This window comes from Aphis gossypii, chromosome 2, assembly GCF_020184175.1.
Source record: "Aphis gossypii isolate Hap1 chromosome 2, ASM2018417v2, whole genome shotgun sequence".
Taxonomy (NCBI): Eukaryota; Metazoa; Arthropoda; class Insecta; order Hemiptera; family Aphididae; genus Aphis; species Aphis gossypii.
The window spans coordinates 36,101,209-36,114,382 of NC_065531.1; the positions used below are offsets into that span (position 1 = coordinate 36,101,209).

Sequence of the window (13,174 nt, forward strand, 5' to 3'; positions counted from 1 at the left end):
CCTACTTAGATCTATATAAATATATTTATAATGTTGTGTATACATACACATATCATTTATTCTCGATAATAATGTAACAATGTCGCGAACAAACACACGTCATAATATACGCGCATATATTATATTATTATTATATGCGCGTGTGATATCTGTCGTTTAGACGTCTCGACGTAGGACGTACCTTTATATTATTATATACGGCTCGGTCCGGGCCGGGTTAATGTCCGTCGGTTTTGTGGTGCATTAGTTCTTGTGGGAAACCGGCGGCGACGTGCACACATACAAATATATAATATAATAATATATTTTATTATACATACACTTTTCCGAGGCTCCTCCGATGGACACGTGCAGTATATCGTTAGAAGAGAGAAGATTACTTGCACTGTGGATACATGGGTAGTCATCGGCGGTGACTCGCTGGAAAAACATGTAAAACACTATATCATGGTCAGAATTATCCACGGTAGCAAATAATAAGTCTAACGATTAAAACATTATGCTGATTGCGCAAGACGCTGTGTATCTGCAGCCAGCGATAAATATAACAAACAATCAAATTAATTATCGCCTCGTCATCTTGCTCGCGTATTTACTCTTCGCTATTTTATTAGATGATAAACATGGCTAGTCGCAAAATTCGCAAACGGTCCGTTTAAGTGTTATTCAATTGCAATAATCTAAAATATTATATGATAATATAATGTATACTTATTCCTACCCCGTATCAAATTAATAAATTTATAAACTCTTCAATATTCAAATATATTTAAAGAAAATCAAATCGTTTTCGAAAAATGCATAAAATAAAAAATGAAAATAAATCCCAATTTAAAATGGTTTCAATATTATAGATGTATATTGGTTCATGCGGTTGTAGGTTGTTGATGAACTGTGGAAATGGTACGAGAAAACGTTTATGGAAAATCGTTTGTCTGTTTATAGCCTATACGTATATATAAAATATATAGGTATCTAATTTATATATAAACGCAAAATGATTGTTGAGCATAATATAATAACATTAAATAAAATATGATTTGCTCATGATAGTACTGACATTTTTGCACTTTCTACTTATATTGAAAATAACAATAATTAGGTGGGTACTTATATAGATTGATGCTGATGGATATATTATTTATGTTTATATTTATATACCTATTATTATATTATATTATTGACAGAATAGTTCGATTTGAATCGGAGCGTTTATGGATGTACAAAAAAAAAAAAAGAAAAATACCCAGCCATTAGTTCAATTAAACGGAAAAAATATTCATATGATAACCTATAATAAGATTGATGCATTAGTCCAAATCCAAATGGTTGGACAATGTTCTAGACTGTATGCAAAATTGATTTTTGCTGGAAACATATTTTTACGATGCGATTTAAACCATAATTAATGTTATGTTCGCCATTATCATTGCAGCTATAATAGTTCCTGCATATTATAATACACCACGTAGATATATACTTCTAGGTACGTGAATCGTGATACGGTTATGTTTCGTTTTGATTATTAAACGAATTCATTAACTAGGTCACCATCGTTGTATCATTCAAATATTTTTTATCCACTGTGTTCTAGTGACAATTTAATGCAAGCCAATGAACAAAAGACCATCAGGAATAATTCGGGGCGTTTTACTTTCTTCTTCCTGACAACCTTTATAATGTTATACAAAAACCAGAAGGATAGTATATATATATATATAGCTGTTATAATGATCCGTTATATTTGATATTTCACTTATTTCTTTTCATCCGAAAATACCTATATATTAACAAGACGATGAGCACATTCTAGGTCATTTGTAGAGTAGTGTTCGAATTTCGATTAGATATTTATTTATTATAGTATGTATGTACCAGCAAAGCGTGTTAAATGTAGTTCGAATATGATTCGTGACTATGGCTGGTAATAAAAATCAGTCAGTATTGACATTTGACAGACTTCATAAATTATGATGACATTTCAAAAAGTGAAAACATTGTATTTTAATTTCATAGACAATTATTGATAAAAATTAAATTTCTATATGATTGGTATTCAATAATTTATTTATTTATTTTAATTTTTATAAATATAACGTAATTAATTGTTTAAAAAATTGTTTAATCAAATAAGACAGCAACAATTATTAGATGTTTACGTATAAAATGACACTGTTGATTTAATTCTGAAATAAAATATAATATTATTGACTATCAATAATTTAGAATTATTTATTAACTTACAGTTGATTATGTATGATAAAATACAATTATTTTCGATAGGAAATCTAAAATGTCCTTTAAAATATCATTGTACCCTTTATTTAAATTTGTCCTTAGCATTTTTATTTTTCAAAATATCTACCCAATTATATTATAGACTATAGAGTATTATAATTATTATAATATTATTTTAACGGTGTATTGATTAGTTGATGATCTCCATTGGTAATTGGTAATTGTTTCGTTTTACTAGATAGTAACTATAGAAACGGGAATTGTGTGCGGGCGCTAAACGATGCGAAAAGAAATAGGTAGGTATACGTGGGGGACGTCTGTGTACGGTGTGACCCAGTAAACGAATGCTAAATAGACAATAATAAAAAAAAAATTAAAAAATTAAACTGGACCATAATAGTATGACTGTCTACGTATGAACAGATGGCATTCTAATAACGATGACGTTCACTGCCGTATTCATCATTAACGGATTCATCTATGTTCGTCTAGTCTAAGAGAAGAGAAGATCATAATGGAAGCTTTTATGAATACATTGGACCAGATTAATTTGTCACGCAGTAAATAAATAATGGGCAGATTACGGTCTAAAGACCTCGAGACCTTCACCCATATATAATATTCTACTGTTACGATGTCATTATATACCTATCATTAATCTACTCTAGTTATTACAATCGTTCAATTTATTTTTCTATGCTACGGTTTCCAAACAAACTGCCAAAAAAAAATCATTTTAATCACTTTTTCTACTTATATAGGTATACCTATACTAAATAATTATTTTTTAGCAATCATTCATAATAATTTATGTTTAATAATTATTGATCAAAACTATCATAATATAATATAACGGCTAGATTCAGCTGATATTTTAATACTTATATATTCTGTTTTACTTTAATTTATAAAATATCATTTTTATACGCGCACAGATATCCCATGGACTACGGCAGGTTTATTTCATAAAATATTAGTGCCATTTGTAGAAAACTTTATTTTTGTTTTAGACCTTTATCGTTTAGTGTGAAATCTATAAATTTATATATAATTGTGACCATAAACTATAGTAGAACTAGATATTATCCATCGCATATATTGCTTTCTCAGGTAGTCAAGTCGAATTAAAACGGTCATCTGTATGATATATGTGAATACTCTTCCTTTGTGTTGTAAATATAGGTACGCGTTCAGTGTCTGAACGTGTATTATATCAAACGATAACTGAGATAAAATTGTGTCGATATTGAAAAAGAAAATGTAGAAATTATTATAAACGACTGCACATGCAAAGATCGAAGATAATATAATAGTGTATTTACAATAAGCCGCTCTTGGAATATCGTCTATTGAACTTAGTCTCCGTAAACTATAAATTTGATGTTGGTATTTTTGTAGCGTTCAGAACCAGAGAAATAAGTAATGGAAAACATATCTGTAAGATAAATATAATCGTTATAATATATCGTAATATTATGTCAATAAATAACCGTAAGCCGTAGTTCTACTAGTCTAAAAGAATGTTTTTAATTACATACCTATAATCTATAACCTACAACTCGGAGTTTAAACTATTATTATTTTGTTTTAGTCGATTATTAATAAGCGATATGTTCGTAATATAATAACGACCAATCGACACTTACTTAATGGTTAAAATATTAGCGGTATAGTTAGCAATAACAGCTACTCGTATGATTTTCCGCTCCGGATGACACAAGATAGCCAACTACAGTAGTGACACCGTACCACAGGACGCATAATATAATAAACCCACAATAGATATCCACCCATAATCACTGATGCGGTGATAATAATAACGAAAAGACATACACCGTATACGCGCGAAACCGTAGACGAAACCCGTTAATTCCGTTGATTATAAATTATAATAATATACGTACTTACCTATATATTTTATTGTTGTTGTTTTTTTTTCTTGATAATTCAAAATCATTGGTTTTTCTTGATAATTCGTGCATTGAATAATACTAAGAATAACAATAGTATGTAGGATACAAAAAAAAAAATGAGGATAAACACAGGGACAACAGCTTTTTATAATGTTCGTACTGTTCGTAGTGCGTTTCGCGTGAGTGATATTGATATCAGATACAGTGAAGAATATATTGGGGTTAATAAAAAATAATCACGTGACAGATTGTTGGCAACAGATCAACTAATTACAATATTATTATAGGTTTTATACTAATAAACTTCTACTTGTTGGTCACTAGCACCGCAGCCAACAGTTTATATGAACAAAACAATAGTAATTTGCTTAATTATTTTGTTAAATCGAGTTTAGAATGATTTCATATTATTTTAAAATTTATTTTCTGCAAATTTGAATATTATATTTTTTTTTTAAATAAAAAATCTTTAAATCTTACATATTTTCTTCTATGTTTATTAAGATGAAGTACATATTATGTAGTCTATAATAAGTATGCGAGTAAATATTATATCCACCTGTTATACTGAACTAAAAAAAGTCAAATTATTTAACCAAGTATTTATACAGTTTATTGTGAACACAATATAAAGTAAATAAAAAATAATTATGATTCATATTTTCAAATTATTAATTGGTATAAATATAAGAAATATTTAATGTAAAATTAACTGAAATAAAAAAAATATATATAGATATGATAAATATAGTATATTAATTATATGGTAACCTATGATAATTATAATATATGATGTGTATGTAGTACGTATATATTATAGGTACTTATTCAAACAAATATATATATTTTTTTAATATTTTTCCTTTTAGTGTTAAATCTGATATAGCCAGTATTTTATTTTATGCCGAACATGGGTAATCAGTGGCATATATTTTTTATGTATGCCGTATGGATGCATTATTATCTATATATGATAGATATATTTAATAGTTATAAATACTGAAGAGTGCTTCAAGCGAACACGACTAGCTATTAAAATATCAATTTAAACACATTAGTTTATGACTATAACAGTAAAAAAAAAAAATAGAGAAGAAAAAGGGGCAAAATGTTGTTTCGATCAATAACAGCAACTCATATATTATATATTTACGGAATAAGTACATATTATAAATACTATAATATACAAACCTTAAGGCGCACGATGTCTATGCTATCAACGATTTCAGCATGGCGGATCTTATGAAGTTATGAAAACCGTGTTCATGTGAAGATTACATTTATAAGAATGATACATGACGGTGAGAGATTCGAATTGAATTTTGATTATATTATAGTTGAACATGGTCTGAGAACTGCAACATGGGTACTTATCTAATAATAATTCAGCCACTGTGGGAAACCAGGTAATGCCATATTAAAAAAAAAAATCTTTAAATCAGTCATTATATCAAAGAATGCGTTAAATATTAAAAGTGTAAGTGCATTTATTTTTACACATTAAATACAAACAAAGGATACATTAATGCATTCAGTAATTTACGAATACAATTTCAGTACAAATAAAGAAATAAAAAAACTTTAATCTCAACAGCTGTAGATTGTATAGATGTATCACAAATTATAATTATTTTAATAACTATGCTGTATAACCACATACCAAAATCTATATAATAGAAAAATTATAAACCAATATTCTACCATACTGTAGGTATATTATATAATATTATATTCATGCCTTTAACAGTTATTATATTATTTTACGACATAAGTTTTAAATAATTTATGTATTATGCATATTGTGTATGTTTATGTGTAAGTTAGGTACATTGTACCCGCACTTACCTGTCACCGCAACATATGTGTATAAGTATATAATTAATATCAGTTGTCAATCGTTAATATCGAGCAAATAACACAATAGTTAATGTCTATAGTAGGTACATACATACCAATAGATACAAACACTGTTTAAAAAAAATCCATCATGTTGAGAATGCTTGACTAAATCATGGAAAATCGCATATCCTACATATAAAGATGACCTCGTCAAATTAAAAAAAAAATGCGCCAACGGTATTGAACTACGTGCCCAGGTCTTTTCGGTTCTGCCATGTTACAATTACCGATAATCGAGAAAACCTAATTAAATCAACAGTGAACTTATTTCCAGTTCTCTTTTCTCCCCCCGCCCACTTCATTTCACCGATCTGACCGATTTTTCTCGTATGGCCGCTAGACGACAATTGCTCGTCGTGGCGAAGGCACTTAGCGCAGGGTGCAAGACATCTGTATAGTGTCACGGAGCATTGTCTACGTGAACTCAATTTTTCAATTGACAATTTTCGTTGAATTTATAATTCTCGACGCGTCTATTCATCGTTAAAACTGCAACTTCTAAGTGAAATCGTCATCGAGACGATAATTCAGTCCAATAAAACTCTTCATCAGGCCATTGTGTTTGATTTTTATTTGCAGGCAGAGCTCACTTATCGCACTGCTCCTAGATTGCTGCTTATATGTATTTATAAGGTATACATATAATAAAATACGTTACTGCAGCAACCCGAGTGTGACAGATAAACAATTATTATATATCATTCTACTATTATATATAGGTACCTACTATATACGCGTGGAACGAAGATCGTGTAAATTCTGATTGCTACAGTCCGAAAAGAATAAAATTGAGCCGGACACCATCATCACATGCCCGCCTTTATTATATTACATCGTTATTATTATTATATTTTTATAGACGGCTTAACAACTCCACAGATCCTCGAGATTAACGGTATACCGTCACGTCGGTATATGATAAAACAATAGCTTTGGTACGCGTTGTCCGAACAATCCAGATATCATTATATACGGTGTGCGGTCTGCCCCTACTTGCCGCTCCGCGCCACAAACTTCCGCTGGGCGCAGTTGCTGATATAATTAAACAGGGAAAAATAACCGTGTCGGATGGACAAAAACCTATTGGTGTGGGGATCCTTACTATCTTTATCACCTCGACTGCGGCCGAATATTATTCAGGTCGAATTCGGAAGACGATGAAATTTCCTATTATAGAAACGGCAACCATCACTATCATTTTTATTTGTTGCAGTAGATATATAATAAAAATTCAAGACGATCGCACGATTCTAACAAGGTACCTGTGCTCGAGATCGTAAACCGAAATACCAAATTCTCTTCTATCATTTATTTCCCGCGGTGTCAACGTCATTATCGAAATTATCACGAGTTGACTACCGCCGTGATCATAATATTATACAACTATCTATATCTATAGTAGCTTATATGGCTATACAGTTGTCGACTTGTAGTCGGAATATCCCAAACAAATGTAACTTTTTTATTCGGCATTCGTATTACTATAAACTCGTGTAAGTTGTACGATTATGCGATTGGATTTTATTATTTCGTTACCCTCGATAATGTATTACAATAAACTATTTATTATAGCCAGTGCACTGACCCAGTTCAAAGAGAGTTTAACGCCCCGTCTGCCAAAATAAATACCCGCATGTCATACGTCAATTATTATTAAAGCAATTCAAACGTTAATCGGTTCCATGCATGGTTAGGTACACCTTTAAAAAAAAATTGCCGTATAATTTAATTTATTCGTTTATTTAAAAAACCTTTAAATCTGTGGTGAATATTGTATAGCAGACCCGCGATTTAAGTACCTATAGCCATATTAATCAGACTAGAAGACGATAATAAATAACGTGAGTCCTCAAATAGTACATGAGTTTTAATTCAGTCGTATTATGTCAATATATCACATACTTTCCAGACAAATATTAATGTTATACTTAAATTATAATATATTTATATGGGTGAATTAAAATAAATGGGTACTGGGGTAGATAAGTACATTTGAAATATAACATGACGTATAATATGTATTGGATCATTGTTTTATTTTTGTCAGTTTTACCAATATTAGAATTTATGCTTAGTATTATGGAAATATATAGGTATATAAGCATGTATTAAAATTAACAATATTATGTTATATCCCGTTATTTTATAATGCATTTTTCCACGTGTTATTTCTAGAGATTACTGTAATTTAAATATTACATTAATATATTTTACTACATCCGCTATGATAATAATACTGAAGGTGAATATAATTTTCAAAATCTGTTATACTTTTGACACTTGGCAGTGTATATTACAATGGATAAATCAATATAATTACATTTACTATGGTCCAAAATGATAATAAAATATCTATCAAATATAATATGAATAAATAGATTTATTAATATAGGGTTCGGAAATTCTTATATTTCCATGATTAAATTAGTAATAATGTACAACACTGAAATAAAACCCAGTATCGAATACTTCAGTAGTTCAGTATTAAATCATAAATAAAATATCATTTTCACTAAAAATTATTAACGTTTTTTTTAAAACAATAATAAGAAATCCTTTTTTTTAATTTTCGAAAAAATAATTAGAAATTGAAAATTGTATAGCACGTGAGTACGTGACTTTGTACGAAATTATTAAAATCAAGGATGAACGTTTAAGCATAATACTATTTTAGTTCAATTTACCGGATGAATATCTAAATATAATTACTCGATATTCGGAATCGAATCGGACGTGGTAAAAACATTCGTTTAGTCAGAAACGTGAACGGTTACGCAGACACGCAGACATATTATGTAGACGTTTATACCTAATATATATTATGTATATATTTTTTTTATTGAGTTATGAATTTTTAAAAATATATCTTTAAGCGGGAAAATGTTTTTTTTCAAAACTTCTATATTATATTTTGTTATTTTTTTTCGTCATAAAAATTTTGTCCAGCAATGGGTACATCGTTCATACGTGGTTAGCGAATACGTATAACGCAGACAGAAAATGACATACGCAGCTACCGATTTTCCGAGATAGTTCCTTGAACTCAGCACAACGATTCGACTCGATTTATACGGTCGCTTCGTAGAATTCCGTTTATATACATATACAAACGGATAGAGAAGACAAAAAATTATTAGAAAAAAAATTACATAGTTTTTAGTATAAAATATGGTTGGTATTTCGTGATTCAAATCATAAACGGGGTTTTTTTGACGTCCAACAAATATTCAAGCAATATTTCAGTAGTCTATTCAACTCGTGATGATGATTAAACTCTAAAAAAATACAAATAAAAAAATCATAACTTGAAGTTGAAGTTTTATATATTATATTATATAAGTGGTATTACGCCAATGACAATTTTTTACTAATAGGGTCAAGATATTTTGAATAAATTACTTATATATATATATAATATATATCATAAATTACAAAGTCAAACAAAATAATATATAATACATCATACGTGAAAAACAACATACTTACCACAATACAGTGATCTCTTAATCTTCGAGCATACCTACTTAAAATGATATTTTTTTCTGACGACACTGAAAACGATTATAATTTTTATTGATGAAGAAATATAACCGTTATAATTATTGAGACATTAATAGAAATGATATAACTTATAAAAAAAATATTCTTTATTATTAGGTATGTAATATAAAAAGAATGTTTTATCCACACTTGAAATATATATATATATAATATATATAAATATATATAATTATGAAAGTGGTTGATGGTTTACTGTTATAAAATCTATAATTTATTAAAGTGTGTGTATTTTTATTTCAGGATTCGTTTAAAATATGAAAGCTGCCGGCGTAGTGCTACATCCCGGTAGTCGATCGAGATGGTCACTGTTTTTACTTTTGTGGATAAACTTTGCCAGCGTCTATGGTACGTATCATTATTTATTACAATACATTTATATCTATTCAATATTTAACTAAATAAACTATTTTTTTCCATAAAAATATTGTACCATTATAATTTATAGTCATTTAATAATATTATACACGATTCGATTTTTATAGTTTAAATTGTATAGTATACATAGAAGTATGAAACTTAGGGAGTTAATTTAAATTTTTTATAATGATTTTAAATTGCATCCACGCACCAATGATATAGCATGTAAAGTTCTTGAGTCAATATTATAAAAAAATATATTCATAATAATATAAAGAATATAGGTATGGCGAATCGATTGTTTTATAGTGTATGTATTACAATTCATATTCATTTCGTAGTGAATATTATATCTGTTATAAACAATGAACAATGCTAAAATGATAATAATATTAGTTAGTCATCCTTTTCCACATATAAGTAGGCGACGATGGCAAAAACCTTATCACGATAAGGTTAAAAATATAAATATTTTTTTTTCGATCGAAATAGATACTTTCTTTAAGCTCTTATTATGAAAATTAAGTTCAACTATAGTTTTTACTTTAAAAAGATCGTTTTTGGGTATTTAATTATTACCCTATATTTTATCATAAAAATTTATCTACGTTATACACGAATTTACGAGACCAGTATGAATTATCTGATACCAAGAACTTAGGTATTATGAAATGTTCACTCATCATTAGGTATACGCATATTGTGATAAATTTTTTTTAAATTATAAAAATGAATATGTTAGTAATTATCGAGGTTATAGATTCTCAACTTAGGTTTGGTCAACGGTCATTGGTTCTCATAATATTTTTTTTCATAATCATCTATAGTCTCTATTAAATACCAACTAAGAATTGAAAATTGCAAATAATTATTAAATATTTCGTTTACACTATTGAAAGTTCTAATTTAGCAATATACTATACGTACTACCCACTCAAAACACCCTAATGGCCTCAATACGCTCATGCTGAATATAAAATAATCTCTAAGTACTTGAATTTTTTTTATTATTACTATCATAATATGTACCTAATAATTTGTTCAATCGAAATTTGGTATAGATACATTTGTATTTATGTGCGATATTATAACGCATTCAGCATTGTGTCTATACATATTAGAATACCATATTATTATAATTATATGTTGTACACAATATACTGTGTATTATAGAACGGTGGGTTGTATGTATGGTATAATATAATATGTATAAGGCAATTATACTGTGCGCAAAGGGAAATATATAATATTATTGGCATAACATAAACGCATTTACGAGATTAAATATGAACGGTTTTTGCTTTAAGCTTTTGTAAATCCCGAAAACTGTATTCCACATTATATAGTCGTTATTATTATTATTACGAATGTGCGAGTGTGGCACAATGTAATATAATATATATATTATTATGATTATTGTTGTTGTCGTATGGGATGACTGAATTATAAGGCACGGCGAGACGGACGGCGGAAACGGCGACACTGGCCGTTATATTGCATACAGACTATAAACGCACCTGTAATAATATAATAATGTACTGACATTAATAATAAAATCGTATGTGTGTAAGTGTGTGTACGGTAACTTAAAAATGTACAATTGGATTGTGTGAATCGACCTGGGAACAGAAGATATATTATGACGACGCGTATAGAAGAATATATAGGTACTAGAAGACGGTGAAAAATAAATAAATTCCAATAATACCTACAGCAGCAAGCCATCTGTACATTATTATTATTATACAGACACATATTATAGTGTATATATATATATATATAATTATACACGCGCACAAATACACACACACTCGCGGATCCATGCAGCTTATTAGTGACGTCCGATTGTGTGTATGCTGCGGATGACAGACGGACGCGAAATCGAATGGGAATCGATGAAATAACACACTCGTGTCGGCCGTCTATATGTAATCGAACGTTATTTTATATGTATACCTACATCACAATGTATAAGATGGATAGGTATACAATATTATTTGCGATGTGCATTATTATATGAGACGTACCGTCGAGGAGACAATTGCAGCGGGACCGTCTCGTGGTCGATGATGTATTTTGGTGCAGTACCTTACATATAATATATATATATATTACATATATGTTTTAAATGGGTACGTCGTGTATTATAAGACGAGACTGACGTGACGGATTTATTTATTATTGTATTACGTTATTAGGAAATAAGACTATATAAATGCGACGATGATATAAAAAGTCCGTCGACATTTTTTAATATGACGCGGTCCGTTCACACACGGACGCAGACACTCATGATCGATATATATATTATTCAATATATTTATTATTTAAGTTTATAGTATTTTATTCATTGTTTAAACTATATGTTTTTGTTTCAATCGAAATAGTATAACAAGTGCTGTAAGTACACGTGTACGCTAGTTTTCCATTTATATGTTCTAATAATGTGTTTTTGAAAGGGACAACGGGAGATCGACGTAGACAAATGAATGTTATACGACATAATAGCATATGTGTAATAGTATAGTGATGGTTTTTAGAGAAGTTGTTGGAGGGAAGATTATCTTCTTTGGGACTTGTTTTATTTCTTTAAATACGTAATATTATAAACATTGTAAAACATAATAAAACATATAATATGATAACAATCAAAAGATTTAAATACTCTTCAAAAATATACTTAAGCTTGGATAGCCATCAGCAAGAAAAAGAAAACAATTTTGTTGAACCTTAACACTAAATTGACAAGTTACCTCTCAGAATACTTTTCGAAACCACTATTGAGTACTGGCGTGTTAGACACTTAAACTTTGACTGTCAAATCTTATATACTACGAATCGTGAAAAGTTGTTCATATGTAAGTGGCCAATCAAAAGTTTTTGATACGCTAACTGATCGCTATATTGTTTTATATTATACCTATATTAGGTACCGACCGTCTTACTCAGTACCAAAATAGTCTATACTATTATGTTCATAGACCTCCGATGGTTGTAACTCTCTGAAAGAGTATAATATATGCTATATTGGTATATAACACAAATTGATTTGCAAATAATATCAATAAATCATATTATATTTTATATTATACCACCGCGCATCGTACAATTTATAATCGGGTGGTTCCAGAAATAACTCATTTCTATATATACCGAAATCATACGGTTTAACAAACGAAATATTTCAGTGTCCGGTGTTATTAATT

General features: G+C 29.1%; 1 protein-coding gene across 1 annotated transcript in view; it reads left to right on the forward strand.

Moving 5' to 3' along the window:
- The window catches only part of LOC114126956 (uncharacterized), a 37,956-nt gene that overhangs the window by 11,179 nt on the left and 13,603 nt on the right, over positions 1-13,174 (forward strand). The window contains exon 2 of the mRNA XM_027991019.2: positions 9,852-9,956. Within this exon, the coding sequence (XP_027846820.1) occupies positions 9,866-9,956 (91 nt within the window). The 5' untranslated portion in view covers positions 9,852-9,865. The remainder of the gene's footprint in view (positions 1-9,851; positions 9,957-13,174) is intronic.